Source organism: Anabrus simplex, chromosome 10 (assembly GCF_040414725.1).
Source record: "Anabrus simplex isolate iqAnaSimp1 chromosome 10, ASM4041472v1, whole genome shotgun sequence".
Lineage (NCBI taxonomy): Eukaryota > Metazoa > Arthropoda > Insecta > Orthoptera > Tettigoniidae > Anabrus > Anabrus simplex.
In genome coordinates this window covers 5,451,995-5,472,598 of record NC_090274.1, presented here as the reverse complement: position 1 = coordinate 5,472,598, position 20,604 = coordinate 5,451,995, and the positions used below count along the sequence as shown (strand labels likewise).

General features: G+C 38.3%; 1 protein-coding gene across 2 annotated transcripts in view; it reads right to left on the bottom strand.

Moving 5' to 3' along the window:
* LOC136881908 (arrestin domain-containing protein 3) overlaps positions 1-20,604 on the bottom strand; it is a 67,097-nt gene that overhangs the window by 18,698 nt on the left and 27,795 nt on the right. The window contains exons 4-7 of one of the 2 annotated variants that reach the window (XR_011018779.1): positions 18,219-18,401; positions 14,670-14,858; positions 11,487-11,625; positions 11,064-11,314 (exon numbers count right to left, since the gene is read on the bottom strand). Coding sequence is in view for 1 of the 2 variants with exons in the window: in XM_067154351.2 (XP_067010452.2) it covers positions 11,202-11,314; positions 11,487-11,625; positions 14,670-14,858; positions 18,219-18,401 (624 nt within the window). In the remaining variant the exon portion in view is untranslated. Of the gene's footprint in view, positions 1-10,636; positions 11,315-11,486; positions 11,626-14,669; positions 14,859-18,218; positions 18,402-20,604 lie in introns of those variants that run through there. The other variant, XM_067154351.2, reaches the window with a different exon arrangement.

Sequence of the window (20,604 nt, the reverse complement as noted above, 5' to 3'; positions counted from 1 at the left end):
TTAAAGTTTGATTTTGCCTTGTGTATATATATTGTATAAAACCACCATACGATTAAATAAAAAAATAAAAAAATAGATAGATCCAGTCCTTATTCCAAATCGGGCATATATAGGTTTCGATGTAATGATTGCGGTTGCACGTATCTGGGTCAAACAGGACGGAACTTCAAAATCAGATATACAGAACATGTTAATGCTCTAAAATATAACAAGTTTTCTGCTGTAGGCCAGCACATACACGAATTAAAACATAAATTCACAACTATAGAGCAAGACATTGAGATCCTGGAGATTTTAGGTAAGGGAAGTTTGCTTGATGTTACAGAATGTTACTATATATACTTAGATCAATACTTCAGTCCAAATGAGATTTCCGAAAAATCAAAATTCTATTGCATTTTTTAAAAACGTACCGGTTCCAGTCAATAGTTCAGTTTTTCTTGTTATGCATGATAGTTTCGCTTGTTATTCCTTTCGTCCCCCTCCTGCTGCCGCTCCTCACACTTACCCCTATTCTTCCTTTCCTGTCCCAACCCATCGTGAGCACTTGAACTCCATCATATCACTGCTCATAGTGCTTCATTACGCTTTGCTCAGTCAACAACCTTTTGAAGCGAGTCATATAAACATTTACGATACTGGACACGGTCTTAAATCTTGCCTTCCCTCTGGGACATTATGACTGTTACATTTCTTATTATTCACAGGTCCGAATTTGAACTAGTAAACGTAGTTCTTGTTAATAGGTTAAGGACTTTATGTATGTTCCCACCTCATCAGGCTCGCTTCACTGAACAATACTGTTACTGTATAACTTTATGTAATCTGTTTATATGATAGCACTATACGCAGAATTACTGAGTGTATTTAATTAAGTACAAAGAGTTTTATGAATGTAACTATTTTAATAACTTTGTGTGTGAATTTTAACTTGAATTCACCTTAAAATTACAATAATTATAGCAATACTTTTAATTGTAAATTATAAGATTTTAATTTGCAATAATGTTGATGATGATAATATTTATATGACTGCCAGTTTTCCAATGCCTCTGTTCAGCTGAAAATGACGCAGTATAGCGTCAAAACTAGTTCTGAATAAACATAATATGTTGTAATTACATCTACACAACAAATTGTATAGTATCGAATAAGGTGGACCCTAAATTTTTTTTAAAGCTTTGTAGCTTTTATTTGTCCTAATCATGCCAATACGTGTGTATCTCAGCTAGCTCAGCTGATGTGCAGTAACTGTCAGTGCAGAGAAAGTGTGAAGTATCCCGACATCGTTCCGTAAGTTCCATTGCAGCAGAATCTGATCGTTGAAGGTATCTTTACCGGCATATGCTTTCGTGTTATAGATGTGGCCTTACCAGCGAACAAAAGGCAACCTCTTCAGGGAATTGTTGATTCATAATACTGTTCTCACCCACTACATCAACGCAAGTCTTGCATTTCTTTATATTGTTGCACAATTATGGTATTCGAGCCACACTTTCCAGTCGACTCAACTTAAAGGCTCTTCAGTCTGTCAACACACGAGTTGGGACTCTGTATCAAAAACAGCTTAATGCATTTTTGGACAATTTGGGTTATTACTAGTGTCTGGAGGTCCAGAACATAAACTACGCAAGCACGTGAACATCTGTATCAAACTCGTTTATTTAGCCATGTTAAAAGGCTGTTGAATATGAGACTCCGCTGCAAAACCTGCTTAATGCAGTTACAAATTAGGAGCCATCTGTCAGAATTTGTTGAAGATTAGCTGCATTATTATGGACATTACAGACAGTACTGTGGATCACATTAGCACAAGGTTGTTAAATTATGGAGGGAGCATCAAGTCCCAAGGACTCCAAGACCAGAGTCCCAAACCCAAAACAATGGAAACGAGCCGTAGCCGTCAGACAGAGGTATGGAGGAAATCCGTTTTCTTTTTTTTGTCAGGAATTTCTGTTTCAGCAACAAAAATCGAGGATGTGAAGATGCCACTAAAAATACACTTTGGGGATTCATGGAGGGATGCCCCTGATTTCTCATATCACAAAGGTGTGGTGGATGGAGGGATAGGAAATTTACAAGATATACTCCCACAGGGTGCTTGCGAACCACGTGATTCAGATGTGGGTTCTAATATTGGTACACAGTTTGTTTAAAGCGATCCATAGTGCATAACAACATAGATGGACTAAAACAGTATCCAAAAGTTGTAAACTACTGTTCATTGTGTAATTATCACTATTGTATATGAAGTAGTAAGTTTGAAATAATATAAAAACCAAACCAGTATTTAAAGATTATTTTAAAAATGATGTGTATGAACTGCGTAGCAAAATCTGCCTAATGTAAAATCAAATGTAAATTTCTATCGATTTGTTACAACTAATCTCATGAAACATACTGTGAATAGAGAACGAAAGTAATACAAATAATAAAAAAGAAGAGAAAACAATTATAATATTAACAGTTATTCTGCTATACATTTTTCTAGTTTTTCTCAAACTATAAATTATACATCTGGCAGGTTTTGCACCAGAGTCCCTCAAATATTATACAACATAGCTGTAAAAAATATTAAACCAGGGATAAAAATACACACTATTAAATGTTTCATTCCTGAAAGGACATCATCAGGCCAGTTAATGCCGGAGTGGAAACAAACATTAAACAAAGATAAACATAAATATTATTTCTAAATATCTGAGTGTGACTTGATAGATTTTGATGTTCTTTTAAGAATGAAATATGTTTAACCCTTTCCCACACAATATCTTTCACTCACTGTCTGATGAAACCTAGAGTAATAATTTGCTTGTCAGGTATAACTGTGGAGTACCTTCACTAAATAATTTATTCTGTAAAAACCACTTAAGATATCGGTTTCAAATTTTGTAACAAAGGAAAATACACTATACTTATTCTAAAATGATACAATGAGATCACCTAATTACATGCAGAAACCCCCCATTTGGAATGACACATCAAGAAGCATCCAACATGGTGCAAGTTAATGTTAAGTTGCTTTTTCTTTAAGTCGTCTGAATTGTTCGACCTGATGGGGCTCTTATTTTCTTGGTAATGCAGGACTTCACCCTGAATCCCCCAATTTATTTATTTCATTTTCGGGATCCGTCGGATGAAGATATTTAGATAGCGAATCATACTGCCTCTCAGACGTACAAATTATGAACTATTTTTCACTGAATGGGATTGGAAGATGAATTGACATTTGTTGGAATATTATTTAATTATGTAGAGGCCCATAGAGCGAAACAGAATTAACGGGAGGATTTTAACTGATAATTTTTTTTTGTCCACGTAGGCCTAATATTTTAACAGAAGGATGTACCTGATTGAGCATTTCCTATTCCGTGCAATATACCGTATTTCGATTTCCCTCAGGTTCATCTCCTGTCCCAACTGCTTCCCACAGCATTTTTATTATTATATGTACAACTTCAGACTCACTACCACTGCATTCGCCAACATATTAATCTAATTTGTAACAAATATCCTCTTCACTAAATCAACATTCCTTTCATAAGGTCGTTAGATACAATATTTCTTTCATTATCCAATTTTTCGTAGTTCATTCAGTTCTCATCTCCAGAGTCGAGTTCTGTGCAGATGTGATTGCTCCTTTCAGCTGTTGGGAAAGATCTTTAATTCCATTTTCCCCCTTGGATGTTTCCAAATACTCGACCATGTTGTCTGCTTGCACTTGCGTAAGGTCACGTTAAGAATGTGTAATTTGCATACAAAGGTACGAAAAAGGAACAGTAACTTCAAAACTCAACCTTACACTCGACCACTGAATGCAGCGAACAGACTGATTTCCAGTGAGGAGGAAGCAGAGGAAGAATGGGTGAACTAAGTGCAAGATCTATTTGGAGAAGGAACAAATCCAATTTCACCATTAGGCCCAATAAGTACAGAGCCTGGACCTGAAATTTTGGTCAGGGAAGTGCAGAAGGTTGTGACTTCATTACAAACTGGAAGAGCAGCAGGTCCCTGAAATTCTAAAATTACTTGGTGAAAACAGTGTTGGATTACTAAGCAAGTTTTTAAATTATATGAAGAGGACAGGACACATCCCACGAGAATGGCTTAAATCAGTTCTTATCCCCATTTCTAAGAAGATTTAGCCAGTAGACTCATGAGTCAAGTTCTTAAATTGTTTCTAAAGATAATACATTGCAGAATTCATAAAAAATGCAAACTGGTCATTGGTGACAAACAATTTGGTTCCCATAAGGGCACTGGGACACACAAGGCCTTGTTCTCCCTGATGACACTTTTACGAAATTGTAGAGACTAGTCTAAAGATGTATATATATCTGCTTTATCGATTATGCGAAAGTACCCTGCATGATCAATTTTAGTAGCCATGTACAAACAAAATTACAATTTTATTTACTATAGAAGGGAATATGAAAAGGAATACACACAGACATGAACACAAGGATAGGTCAGCGCAGAAAGAGGGAGCAAAATACTCTGCATAACATTTTATATAATTCATTTATTAAAATAAAAGCACCAGAACATTGATTAAAAACAAACAAAAATGCTCAAATATTTTACTTTGATGCCTTACAATTATTTTAAAACGATATAAATCTCAGTAGTATAAAAATACATCATACTGATAAAATACTGTATGGAGACAGCCCCCATTCCTCTATACACACTAAATTCAGAAATCACAAATTGACAGCAGTCTTTATTAAACTTCACAAAACCTCAGGTATAAAATATTTCTGAGCCCAACACCTGGGTCTTTTGTACATTTTAAAAAAGTAATGCAGGAGGACCTAAAAAATTGCAAACGTTATAAAAGGGATAAAATTTGGGTAAAGGGAGGCATGCACAGTTTGTGAGTAATAATATCTTGGCTGTTGATTTTTACATCTCGGCAATTACAAGTTGTTAAATTTCTTCATTTGGTGTTATACTCGAAAATAATAAAGAAAGGAAGTGAAATGTAGTCCTTGAATTCAAATCTACGGATTAAACACCAAGAAGAAACTATTAGAGGTCTAGTGACTTAAACAAACATCATAACAGTGATCAGGTTATGAACGACCATTTATAAAGGCCTAATATTCCAATTCTCTATACCCCCATTCAAACAGGCCTGATTAAAAAGTAAAACAGATTGTAGGTAATAACTGCTATTTCTTCAAATAATTAGCTCCAGTAAAGAACCTTGAGCAAATCTTATGAAAACTTTCAAGTGTAGCATATGGCTGTATCCAAGCCGGTTTTGCACATTACTGCATTTTCTCTGTACCTGAGCTCATTACAGCGTTATCTTTATTACCTTGATAATACGGAAGGATGTACGATATGTAAAATAGGTACGATAGTTTAGAATGATGTCACATATAAAAAAGCACATAGTTAAACATTGTTAGGAGAATTCAAATCCAGCCTTCGCTGCCATTTCAGAACATCTAAGCAAATGGAATGGCATTCAATTTCTCGTGTCTGGAACCAACCAGGAATAATTGATTTATCACCCTCTTGTATTTGTTATCACGAGGGGTGGAAAAGAAAATTGGACCAGGATATATAAACCCATGGTTATTTCCTGATAACATTGTGATGTTGGGTCAAAGCAAACAGGAAGTACAAGAACAGGTGAACAGCTCTTACATGAGGATCGAGGAATGGAAGAGGTGGTGTAACAGTCCACAGGGAACCACTACAGGTAGTAAGAACATTTCAGTACTTTGAGAGTGCAGTATATGACATGGGATATAAGCACAAGAGCGCAGTAAATTGGAGTGTGAGACTGTTGTGGAGTAAGGGATGCGAGGAAATCACGTAAAAGAACCACTCTACGAATCTCTGTGTGTTGTAACGAACAAAGCAGAGGAATGTAAAACCCATACGGCATTCGCCAGTGGATATAATAATAATGATGATAAAAGGTGCAGACAAAAATTTTGGAGCCATCTTTTTGTTTCCATGTGGCCTTACAAGGTAAGCCGCTGCTCCTAGACTTATATATTCCGCTCCTGGTAGCTTTCTTATTTGAGCATTTCAAATCCAGACAAGTGACTCTCAATTGCTAAGAAGTAAGACAGGACCGAAAAAGAAATAGAGTAATTCGAGAAACACTAGTTGTATGGAGAATGGGACGAACAAAGATCCCAAAGTCGCTGCTTGAAATGGAGGTTAGAGGAAAAACACCGAGTGGTAGACCCAGGACACGAAGGAGAGAACAAACTGAACAAGACCTACGGAAGAGACACTTCTTTGAACATGAATGGTGGTAAGACAGGCAGAAATGGAGATCAGTGATCCACAACCCAATCCAAGATCATACTGGACAAGGGGAACGACGATGACAGAGAGAGTTGGCTACGCAGTTTGGGTCAAGGACTGTTAGCTTGTGTCCTAATTGTGCATTTGAACCCCACTGTTGTCAGCCCTTACAACGGTTTTCCATGGTTTCCCCATTTTCACACCAGGCAAAATCTGTACGGACTGTTCTATTGTACGCCTCCAAAAGCTGGGCACTATACAATGCAGGGAGAATCTGAAATATGGAACTTCCATAGGATGATGAAAATCTCAAGGAAGGATAAGACCTCTAGTACCAATGTTCTTGAGATGGTAAGCCATCATACATGCCATGTCCCATTCAGAATTCATACAGATAGCAGCAGAAGGTTCCACTGAAGGAGAGATGTGAGCTTCAAACAAATCGTGTGGATCATTTTAAATGCCCAATAAAGCTGACTATATACGATTCACCTTTTAAATTGGCTAAAATACTGATAAAGTAGTGGTAATGAACTAACTGAACATGCTGAGATTCAATGCTGACTTTTTATTTATCTAGAACAATGCTCTTATAATTGATAACCTGGAATATTACACATTAGTTGTGAATCTGATGAGCCATTTATACAACATGGAACTCCCTAATATTTTGGCTTTCATGACAGTGAAGATTGCATGGGAAACAGTGACTACATCAGTAAAGACGGTTAAAGTCAGTAGAAAGTGTTGCAACAAGTGGTTCAAAAACCTGGCGTACAGTTGAGAAGTATGGGCTGAAGATTTTATTTGATCAATGTGGATAAACGCGATGGAGCACTAATTTTTGTATTGGCTGCTTGGTAGCCAATCCAGAGCCTCTGATTTTGAATGAGGTTCCTTTGACTCAGATACGCTTGAAGATGTGCCACGGTGTGTTGCTACGATCAAACTTCCGGAGACACTACAGCCTCGCGGAGCAACATTCATTATAAACTCCTTACGAGGTCATTTTCTGTGTTCATCCTGTGGAAGATGCTACAAGGTGTTCATTTGCTCGTTCATTCTCAGGGAGAATGCAGCTAAGGTGTTATTTCCCACAGAACTGATTATTGACTTTTTTTGTACGAAGGAAAGGGAGATATTATGTAGATATCTACCACCTGGCTCGGCAGTATACATGGACAGATTTTTCACTTCAGTTCATCTGTTGGATATTCTCCATTCTGAGTGTGAAGGTCAAGGCACAAGAACTCTGCAAAAAAACAGGATACCGACTGATGAGCTTCGGATTGATTCTGAAATGAGAAGGGCAGGAAGAGGAACCCATGATATGTTAGTGAGAGATGACGGTCAAGTAGCCGTTGTTAAATGGTATGACAACCAGTCCCAAGAGGGAGAAGCTTGACTTTTTGGCCTTTCGAGTAGAGGTGGCTCACTCACTAGTGAACTCGCAGTGACAAGTTGAGATGGAAGAGAAAGATGAAACAAAGAGAACCACATTTGGAATGTTGCCCCAAAAAAGGAAGGCAACAACATCTCTGCCTCACGACACTCTCCGCAAAGAGAATGCTGATCATCTGCCAGAAATCCCGGAAAATGTGAAACCTTCCCGCTGCCGTTTGCCAGGGTGTGACAGTCCTAAATGTAGGGTCATGTGTTCCACTTGTAAGGTGTTTCTGTGTATGAATGCAAAGCGAACTGCTACAAAGTTTTCCATGAGTTACGATTTGTTATGTTTGACTTGTGTACTTTTAGTGTGTTGACTCATTCGACCTAAATTTGTATGAAAGTTTATTTTTCTCCATTTATTTTCAGGTATTTTAATATAGAGAACTGATGTTTAACTTTAGTGCATTTTAAAGTACCCAACATTGTACAAAGAAAATATCCCATACTTTTCCATCACAAACATTAAGCCCCTCTGTAACCTATAGGTTTCATACGGTATTGGGGCAGTAAATAGTTTCAAATTCATTATCATATTTTTTTTGTAAAACTGATATTTCTAGCATCCCAAAATTCTAAAATTTGCATTCAAAACATTTTTGCTTGGACCGTGGGCCTGAGGAGGATAAGTAGAATTTTTAGTAATACGCAAATCAGGATCAGATGTTTAAATTCACTATAGCCAAATGACTGGTACATCCAATGTTGAGTGCTCAGCCCAAGGCTGGTTTGGACTTCAACAGCTCCGCCATCAGGTGTCATCGGTGGCCCAGGCATCACTGAAGAGACGTACTGGGTAAATGAGGAGTAAGGTAGTTTTCTGTTGCTTTCCTCAGTGAACCAGAAGTTGCTATTACATGTCATTCTGCCAAGCCCACTGAAATACCCGCACCAAATTATGTGTCTCAGACATAGTGAGCCATTAATGAAACAAATTATTTTAAAAATGGGCGCACTTGTACGTCGGATATGTTGCAACATATGTTTATTCCAAGAACAGCGCACGTTCATGGGATCATTTAAGCTTTTAACAACACATGGACAGTATCATATCTGGGAAGTACCAGTTTACGGTCTGTGGAATGTATTCTGTCAGTCAAGATTACGGGCCACACTTTATCTAGGTACACACTCAGAATACTACAAAGAACTATTGTAAATGCAGTAACAGACAGTACAAAGAGACGCAAAGAGAAACCCACGTCTACTTCTTCTTCTGCTTTGTCTTTACAATCTTTGCAATGAAAGTAGGCCTTCATCCAGATGCCTGCTTTGATGCATGCAGTACAGAGGGTAGAAGTAAATAATAAAAGCAAAACCTACAAATTCTTCGTTTCCAGATTTACGTATCCATGTAAAGAACTTAATTTCAGTTTTCGTTCAGTTTTAACCATAAGAACAGACAGCACTACAAACATACTTTTCCAGCAAAATAAATACGAGTAGAGTTGTGTATCCAGACATATTTTGTCAAGTTCTAAGAGACGAAAGACAAATAACAAACAACATTACATCTGATAACATGATCACATTTTCATAAAATACACCGTATTTACTCATACATAGCGTGCCAATCACTTGCTGCTGACTATAAATCTTCCTTGAAAATGTTTAAGTGTTGTTTAATTGAAACAAAGGCAGATCTGGCAACACTGCAAATAACTTGGCTTTGTGTTGATCCTGACAGCACAGAAAGCGTCTGCTGAGCAATGGATACGTCCCAACGAGTATAACGTGGCATGTTTCAATTTCTGTGCAAAGAAAGTGCTTCAGCAAGTAAATTCTTTGGTCGAATGCGAACCCAGTACGGGAACGCCAAGCTTTAAACGAAGCACTGTGTTCAAGTAATGTACAGAGTTCCGAGGTGAATGGGTAAGCAGGACAGATCCTCCTATGTCGGAAATGAAGCTTGAAAACAATGACACTGCGGGCACGTGGTTAAGGACTATCATTACGTCAACCTTGGCGTCAGCTTCGTACGTAACAACGTGCACACAGAACTTAGGTTTTGGAAATGTGTTCCAAAGGGTTCCTCAGCATCACAGGGAAAAAGCAATATGGATGGGGATTTGCCTGCAACATCTCAACTGATATTCTATGGACGGCTGCTTTGTGCAGAAAACCACGATTGGTGATGAAAACTGGTACCACTGTTACGACCTCCAACAAAGAGGATGAACCTGGAATGGAGAAGTCCTTCATCACGAAGACCAAAGTCCTCCACTTCAAATGGCAAAGTCATGTCGATAATGTTCATCAATATCAATGGAGTGGCCACCAAACAAAGCCACGATCAACACTTAACGTTATTGTGACATCTTACAGAAACTCTGAAGGATCATCAAAAGCAACCCACATCCCCACCTAGCCAACAGAACACACTGTGCCAATGGATTCCCTGACACCTCACCAACAAACCGATGCAGGTATGCCTCGAATATCTCCACCAAAAAGCAAGGAAGAACATTTCTTGGAGAAAACTGTGACTGATAATGAAACCGGGTGCCAACATTTTGAGCTTACAACAAAGAGGATGGGTGAGGAATACAGACAAACGTCGACATCAAGACCAATGAAAGCAAAAACATTTACTTCAGCTTGCATGGTCATTTTGACACTGTTCTTCGTTGTCACTCGAGTGGCTACCAGTCAGTGCCGTGCTCAATGTTACTGTGAACCTTGTAGAATGTTCCGTGATAATGCGCAACCACATGAGCCAATGCAATAACGGCCACACTGTGTTATTTTTGCTATACCAGCCTTACCCCTCCAGATTTCTCCCCTTGAAACCATTATGTCTTTGATATGCAGAAGGAGTTTTCACTACTGATCAAGCGACTTGTGACTCTGTGGAAGAGTGGTTCTACTAGCAAACAGTTTTCTTCCTGGAGGGTATTGAGAAACTCGTTCAGCGTTGGGACAGTCACGGTGATGTAGTCCAAGACAAACAGTGTAAGTTTCTAGATACCAGTCTATGTTCAAACAAAACTCAAAGAAATCCATGCAGATGCAGTGCAGAAGGTGGTATATAGAAGGGACCCGCATCTGCAACTACCAATGCTGACTGCCTTACCTTCTCACATGCTGCAAGATACAAATCTAGTGAGATTCCATTTTAGAGAGGAATTAATATTACTGGAATCATCGATGCATGCTGGGTGGTAACCATTCACCTCGGAAAAAAATAATTTAAAAAGCACATTTTGATTACATTACAATGAGTAGAACAGGAAGATATTTTCAATTTCTTGAGCTTCACCATTTTGAACACTTGTCTCTGAATTTTTGGGTTGAAATTAGATTGAAAACAGTACAGATTACAAATGAATAAATACGGTACATGCCTGATAAGTTCTCTTGATAAGGGCACTAGCTTCCCAGACTCGGTCTTGGAATACGATATTTGAGCCATTATAAGAATAACTTGGAAAATAGCACCATAAAATTTCTTCTGGCAATCAACCAGGAATTCAGTTTCTCCATTAAAAGTGGTAGGTAGGGTAGCGAGGCATGAACGCTGAGTTAGCACTGGCATTATGCCTATCATCCGATCCGCCACCTGGGCGGAAAATGCACTCCTCGTAGGAAGGTGGAGCTGGAAAGAAAATCGGATATAATACAGAGAAACTAAATTCTGTTGGCAACATTTCAAAAGCAAAGACAAGAGAAGAAGCAGGACAAGAACAAAGAACGAAACAAGTCATCAAATATAAATAAATAATTTTCTCTTTCATCAAGCTAGTTTTTAGGTAGATAATGATACTTACGGAGATTTGCATGTGGAGGAACTGATGGAGGCGCAGTGGGAAGGTTGGGTGGCCAGTAAGATCGAAGTGGAACAGTTCCAACAGTGATCGGGATGGACACTGAAAGGTTGTGATGGAGTCCCGGCACCCTCACCTCCACCTGAAAGCAACAACACTTCACTAAAATTTCCTTTTCCACTCAAATGTTCAACAACACATGGCATCACTCTCTGAACAATGAAGTCTACCCATGTGGACAGAAGTGTTCAAGTGGTGCATGTAAAAGAAGATGCGTGTTAAAATAAACACCAAATCCAGCCCCAGAGTAAAGGAAATAACCAGGTGCAGCTAAAACATTAAAACAGATTCTAGACATGATAATGTAGCATTTGGACTTTTGCCATGTCAAAGGAAACTTTTCACGGAGACTTCAGAAGAGGAAACAGGTCTGTCCAAGACGATGATTTCTCTTAATTCCAATATAACTAGTTTGTTATTGGAAACGACTCATTCTTGGTTGCCAGCATTTCACCCCAGTGTGCCAATTTGGGCTTATCAGTTTGTAACTAGCACACACCAAGACACATGGCTTCTTGGAGCCTCAGGCAGTGGCAATGCACTTGTTCTCTTTCACAAAAATTGATGTCCGCTAGGTCATCAGATGATATAGATTGCACTAATAATGACAGTATGAATTTTAGAATATTTGACAGTTCATCTATTGGAATCGATGCTCTCGTTCATCACCAGATGGCTCGCAGTTGGATTTGAAGATGTCAGCTTAGCTCCAATTAAGATGTTTCCACTCAACACGTCTGTGCATTGCGAAATAGCCAGCAAGGTCATCACATGTATGGGGGAGGAATGCAGTAAAAGAAATACATAAGTTATAGTAAAGTGCATAGAAAGTGATGATAGATGAGTAGAATATAGATGATGTGTAGAAGCACTGCCTTCGTGATGTGCAGGGCGTACCGTCGCTCTGATGAAGTCACGCTTTGAGTGGGACTTGAAGGAGATACACATCCGCTCTGCTTGAATAACATTACTTAAGAAACTGTTAACACCTTAAAAAACCAAAAACTATTCATAAATATTTGTTAATTCTGACATTATAATGCATATCCTTCCCCGTAGCGTTCTATTTCTTGTGTATATCCGTCTGTTTCCGTGAGTACAGACTAAACATTTTGAGATACATTCTTGCGATTTCTACACATTTTCTAGTCAAGTGGAACATTCAAATCATACAGACTGATAGAAAACATGCAACCAATTACTTTTACAATATACCACAAATGTACCACCAATTCGGTACCTAAAAGAGAGATTCCGAGTAAAAAAATACGTTGTGTTTTTTGAGGAATGTCACAATTTACCCCCAAAAAATTAACAATACGCCATTTGACAACTAAATGGAATGTATTTTCTGATATTTATCTTCATTTCAATATCTTTTATTATGTCATAATCCTTAAACAACTGCCATGTTATAGACTCCAATATTATCACTAATATTGTCAAATAACGGCATACTATATTTTATATTGTAATAGTTGTTTAACAATCTCCAATATATTTTATACGACATAGTTTTTAACAGCATTCATAGATTATTTCCAATCAGTTACCTGATCTATTCTAAGGTCGAAAATATGGCTGATGATGCCCACTATTGATGGGCGAAACATGTACCATCTAATATACTAATTTCATGTCAACAATTTTAATAAGGACAATGTCCTAATTTTTAAAAAATTGTATTGTATTGAATAGGTGGATGAATATTAAAACATACAAGTGTTATTTAAGTGGTATGTTCCGAGCTGTCAGCGGAGAGGTGGCGTGGAATGACATTACCAGACGAATAAGTCTGAGTGGTGTTTATAAAAGTAGGAAAGATCACAATATGAAGATAAAGTTGGAATTCAAGAGGACAAACTGGGGCAAATATTCATTTATAGGAAGGGTAGTTAGGGATTGGAATAACTTACTAAGGGAGACGTTCAATAAATTTCCAATTTCTTTGAAATCATTTAGGAAAAGGCTAGGAAAACAACAGATAGGGAATCTGCCACCTGTGCGACTGCCCTAAATGCAGATCAGTATAGATTGATTGATTGATGGTTCCAGTGTATGGGACCCTCGCCAGGATTACTGGATTCAAGAACTGGGAAGAATCCAAAGAAATAGCAGTGTTACAAAAATGCTGCAAAGTTTGGGCTGGGAAGACTTGGGAGAAAGGAGTCATGCTGCTCAACTAAGTGGCATGTTAATTCAACAATGATACAAAAGTTTATTGAGATCCACCTATTCAATACACATTGGGTTCTTAAAAATTAAGATTTACTTGTCATGGGAGAAACATGTCCCGTTAAACAATAAACTTTTATATCATTGTTGAATTAATGTACATTTCAATACGGACCAATCATGAGATTTGTAACATGTAAGTGGCACGTTGTGAGCTGTCAACGAAGAGATAGCGTGGAACAACATTAATAGATGAATAAGTCTGAGTGGTGTTTTTAAAAGTAGGAAGAATCACAATATGAAGTTTAAGTTGGAATTTAAAAGGAGAAATTGGGGTAAATATTCATTTATAGGCTGAGGAGTTGGGGTTTGGAATAATTTAGCAAGGGTGATGTTCCATAAATTACCAAATTCTTTGCAATTATTTAAGACAAGACTATGTAAACAACGGTTAAGTTACGTTAGGTCATGCTGTTTGAGTAAGAAAACGGAATGTTTACCGTACAAGCTTCTGGAGTAATTCTACTACAATGTTTAAGAATTCACACAGTAATGAAATTAGAGAAATAACTAACAATTAAGCCATAGTGGGGAAATGATCTACGAACTGATTGTTGTTTCATACCGATTTTGTGGGTTTCTCCTCTTCGTATCTTTTCTGACTTTAATGAAATATCGAATATAACGACAATCTGCTAAAGCAAGTAAATTTTTCGCTGTTATGAATTCTCACTATAACAGACTTGTACTGTTCATGTGCTTGACTATTTGTAGAGTAACAAGGAATTGTTAAAGAAAATTTAAGGTCTAGTGATAAAAAATGAAGCAGATGTAAAGCTGGCAGGCTACATGGAGCCCGTTGGAGAGTGGAATGTGTCAGCATTTTTAGATTTTAGTATATGTTTTGCTCCTGTTAGCTTTCTTAGCTGAATATTTAAAGAGCTAACTAACCACAAGACAGTAGTTGATGTCTATGATGTTACAGTGCTGTAGAACTGAAGGGGGCAGTACGGGTAGAATCATTCTCTCCTGCCAGACGCTACTGTCATTTGGTTTCACTCCACCAAGTACCAACTGGCAAACTTTCTCAGTGTCGACTCTGCTCTCTTTGCTGGGCCGAACTGTCGTGAATACTACCACCTGAAATAACAGAAATTCTTCTTGATAATAACTAGATATCTAGCAATACACACAGCACAACAGAGAGTCGTACAAGCAGTTCACAACTGAACTCTGATATATCGTATTGAAAATATCACTAAAACATACAAACAAAAGAAGATTTATGAAAAAACAACATAAGAACTTCATTAATTCAAAATATACAGATTCTAGGAAGAAAATAAATTTTTGAATTACGCAATATCACTCATCGTAATCACTTGAATTCGAGTTTTCAAATGAAGAGCTGCCATGTGTGAAAACTTTACGTGAATATATTTACCGGGTAAGTTTCGATTTCATTGATCGAGTACGGTTTAGGTATTACGACATGTAATTATTTTCAATTCTTAACATCAAAGTATGGTGCTTCAAAGGAAGCAAAGCTTTTCCTGCACCTGTCATAACCCAATGGAATAGCTGGTTTCAGGCTGTCTTCTATTTGAATGACTGAGAAATGAATAGGCTTCACTCCCACAGGAGTACAATGCTGTCTTTTCTTTTCCCACCCAGCAATACTGGCAAAACACTGCGTTTCCTAGTACTGCATAACCTTGACACCAGTTTTATCTTCATTTGAGGGGAATTTTTCTGCAACAACTAAAGATGCTTTGATTAAGCTCACTCCTCTACAGCCCGCTGCATGTAGAGACACATGTGCCAAAGCTGCTCATTCTTCACAGTGCAAGCTAGCCACACTGAAAGCTCATAAGATCAGCTTGGTTGGCAATAGTTGGGTCGCAGTGATGACAGATTTAAATAATGTGGTTGTGATGGTAAAGTCTGCATTTTTGAACGCAAGAAAGCTAAAGACCCAACCATACGCATTTTGTGTCAATTTCTCAAGCATTGTATCCAAAAAATATAATTTTGAATAACACTAATAAATTAGATGAGCTTGAGAAATTGTTTGGAGTAACAGATCTCTCATGAAACAATATCTGGTCTGGTTACTGTTCTCTGAAACATGCAATTCAAACCCAGATGAAAGAAAGTGAAAAATGTGATGTCCTGCTTGCATTAACTGCAGTTCAGACAGAGTTCAGCATATTTGCTAAAATACTCTCTTGAGTTCTTGTGGACCCCAATGAACAATGTAGATAGCGAGCGCAGACGGTGCAATTGGAAAAAATGCAATGCCGAAGTACTGACAATGCTTTTGTTTGAACAATGAATTTGTATTTTGTCTGAACCAAGGACAATAACTGCACTTCATAAACTTGGAATCGTTAAAATTAATAATACCATGTGATTATTTTAACTTTGTAAATAGATGCTAATTTTGAAAAAAAAAATAGATGTTAATTTTTCAGGTTCTAGCTGTGACTTAAACATTCCCTTCCATTGCATGGACTGAAAATATAAGAGACTTACTGGAATCAAACAACAGTAAAATATCTAACACAGGCACTCCACAGCACGGAACTGAAACTTTCAGCGACACTAGGAAACACAGTCTGTGGGTCTGGAGGAAGATGAAAAGAACCAACTGGACAAGTATTACAGAAAGATCGAGATGATAGGAAGTTAACCTTATGTATGGGTTACCTGTCCGTATCCCTACACGCAGAAACCCACATATGGGCTAGCAAAATACCTCACAATGTTACCGGTTCTCTGAGTTCAAATAGTTACATGAACAGTCAACAGATGACATAAGCTATACTTCAAAACATTAGCTGGATGCTGACATTACGACTATGTTACGCACATTTCTTTGCAAGTTATCAACTGGGTTCACTGACTGTGCTTGTTTGCAGAACATTGTGGTTTACATTTTCTGCCCGAGAGAAAACTAATCACAAGTGACCTTACAGATGCACTCGGCTCTGCCTGGACAGACGAGTAATTTTGATCCTGGCGCGTCATCTACGATCCCAATTTATACACTATTATTCAGGATCAAGATACTGATCCACTACAGCATTGTTATCCTTTCCTTGATGAATAGATTTTTAATAATAACGATATTATTGGCTTTACGTCCCATCAACTACTTTTACGTTTTTCAGAGACGCCGTGGTCAGAATTTTGTCCCAGAGGAGTTATTTTACGTGCCAGTAAATCTACAGACACGAGGCTGACGTATTTGAGCACTTTCAAATACGGACTGAGCCTGCTAATTTGGGGTCAGAAAGTCAGTGCCCCAACCGTCTGAGTCACTCAGCCCAGCAATGAGATTTTGATATAATTATAAATAAAACTTGTATTCAGGGAAACACAAATAAGAAGAAAACAACATCCTGGACTAAAAGGGCAACAGTTGCACCATGGTCTCCCCCAAGTGTTTCAGACATAAAAGTTTTTATTAGTGTGGTGATCGGGATTATTATGATTATTATTTTGTCTCTTCCATGTCATATTTATTCAGTGAGCAATTATTACAATATATTCAGAACTGTAGGCTACAATGCTTACTTTTAGGAAAATCATTATTATTATTATTTGTCTCTCTTGCTGTATTTTTTTTTTTTTGCTATTTGCTTTATGTCGCACCGACACAGATAGGTCTTATGGCGACGATGGGACAGGAAAGGCCTAGGAATGGGAAGGAAGCAGCCGTGGCCTTAAGTAAGGTACAGCCCCAGCATTTGCCTGGTGCAAAAATAGGAAACCACGGAAAACCATCTTCAGGGCTGGCGACAGTGGGATTCGAACCCACTATCTCCCGGAGGCGAGCTCACAGCTGCATGTCCCTAACCACGTGGCCACCTCGCCCGGTCTTGTTGAATTTAGTCAGTGAACTGTGATTACAGTAATAAACTTACAATCACAATTTCACAAATTACATCATACTACTAAAATTGTTCATTTACACTCATGCTGTTTATACAGTAACAAATTTTTGCAAAATAAGAAAACCTCATTCCTGGAGCAGATCAGTGTTGAAATTCAGCAAAGACTGAAATATATGTTAGTTTTATGCATGAATGCATAATTTAGGATCGTCTTAGGAGTATTTAGGTGGTTTTACATGAAATTACTTTATTTTCCTAAAATCACCCTTCGCTGTAATACATTGCTGGCCATGGAGAGTTAATTAGAGAAATAGAATGGAGTACAAATAAATTTACAGGACATATCCTCAGACAGAAAATCTTTATCAAGAGTATCGTAGAGGACAATGTATTTGGGAGCAAGGAAAGTGGCAGACTTTGGAAATCCTACCTGAACAGATATTCAAAGAACAATGGATGTAAGAGGTAGGCCATGATGATGCTATGAATGAAACAGCATAAAAGACCATTTTTTTATTCTGAAGATTCTTGATTTAATTATGCAGTGAAGGTTTCTTATGTAGGAAATGAAGAGTTTAAACAATTCTGATCCTCACCATACCTTCTGTAAAGAGCACATGACTGAGGAGAGAGTCTTGTTGGTGACGTTGTCCACTTCGACAGTAACGGGGATCTGCTGACCGGGAACGAATCCTGATGCTGGCATGGACACCACAGCTGTGATAGGTCCAGACTTACAACAGCAGCAGCATAGGAACTTATCCTTCACCACTTGGACTGGATCCTGTAAATATTTTACACCTGTACATATCATCAACATCCAGTGAGCCAGGACAAGAAGAAGTCAAGTCTGTTCACAGAACCTGTGAAATATGATCGCACATAATGCGAAGCCTGTACTTTCATCTAACTAGTCTCGAGAAGTAAGCGAGCGAGGGTCCTGCACTACGCAGATCTTGTGTGATGCACCTCACTTCTCTCAGGCTATTGTTATTTAAAAATATTAGTATGCAGCTTCCTATTTCCAATATGAAACCAGTTTTACTCTCGCATTCTGACCTGTTCTCTGCTTGAAGATCATCAGCCAAATGTGGAGCATCAACATACAATATGTTCCCTGTCCCACTTGGACTATTCTACAAGTTGCTTTCCGTTGCACCAACATAGATGGGTCTCATGGCGATAATAGGAAGGGCACCAGCTGGGTCCTTAATGAAGGCACAGCCCCAGGATTTTCCTGGTGTGAAACCACGGAAAACCATCTTCAGGGCTGCCGACAGTGGGGTTCGAACCCACTATCTGCCAAATACTGGATACTGACAGCACTTAAGTGACTGCAGCTATCGAGCACGGTAAAGGGACTATTAATTGGACCTGTCTGGCCACTACCACATCACAGATTCCATTTACATACTTTAGTATAGGCAGATGTAGTGTTTACCGTGCACTATGTCTTCTGGTATGGGCTATATCAAATTTGTTACTTTCATTGACCTGTCTCAGTCTCATCCTTGGCTTTGACAATATGAAAGTGACTGAGGTATGAGTGATGCTAGTAATACCATTCCTTATGCAGTCAGTCCCTGTTATGAATGGTGTGAAAATATTGCTCATATGGTCGGTTGGTGCATGCATTTCAGTGGGCTGGCAGACTGATATGTAATAGCAACTGCTGGCTCGGTGAGGAAAGCAACGGGAAACTACCTCACTTCTCATTTCCCTAGTACACCTCTTCAGTGACGCCTAGGATATTTATGCCAGCTGTTGGCGGAGCTAAAGAGGATCAAACCAGCCTTCGGGCTGAATACCCAACATACAACATACAGGCAGACAAAGCAAGATAAGGGAGAGGCATGAACAGATTTCACATCTTACATACTGCTGTCTTCAGGCTCGGTCCAGACAAATTTTATACACAAGTGAACTTACAATATCAGTGCCCTCACTTTATTTTCAAAGATTTTGATTTACCTAAGCTTATTGTAACTTAAATTAATAATAATACATGACGTAATTTACCATACTTGGAAGACTCCATCCAGCAACATTCACGATCAAAGTCATTATTAATATTATTTACTGGACTGTAATCTTCAAATACTGTACATGGGCTTTTTACTCATCAATCCCAGTTCTTCTCCCAGTTTTTCTCATCACCTTGTGAGATCATTTCTGCTTCCCAGCTTCATCTATGTCAAGACTCATTGTGGGGCCATCTTAACGGATCTTCAATCTTTATGTGGGAAGCATAGGATATGAAGAAAAATCTGGATAAACACAGGAAAAGGAAAGACACATAAGATAAAAGAGGAATGAAGGTGGTACAAAAGACGAGCACAGAAGGAGAAAAGGATCACTATGAGTCAATGTAAGTGATAGAAAGGAACAAACAAGTGTCAAATCAAGTCAGATATAGAAAAACAGGGACATAATTACAGTAAAACCTTGTTAATTCGAAGTCGTTGGGACTAAAAAATCGGACTTGGAATGACGTGATTTCGAATTAACCGCCAAATCGTAGTACTGAAGTACCAACCCTCGCCGCGTTACATTATATTCTAAGGCCCGTTACTGCATGCAGTTAACCTTTCAAATGCCATGGGAAAAAACAAAACTATTTCCAAAATGCATCCAAGAAAGTGCATTTAGAGTATTCAAATAATACACTTTGATAACTCACTGACAAACATAACCTCTCGCAACGAAACAAAGAAGAAAAAAAAGCACGATTCAAAGACGAGGAGAAATCTATGCTGGCTCCCATGTGCAAGTGGATTATGTATGCATTTTAGATGCCCTGTACTTGCACGGAAAGTGCCCATCGCCCTTAAAACATTATGGCTTATCGAACTTTCCTATGACGGGGGGAGGAATTCTCTCGCTTCCGTGTGCATTGCAACACAGTATAATGACCCCTGCTCCGACCTTTGCATGATTTCCTGGCTGGCACTTCTTTGAAACCATAAGACCATTTGGGCTCGGCATTA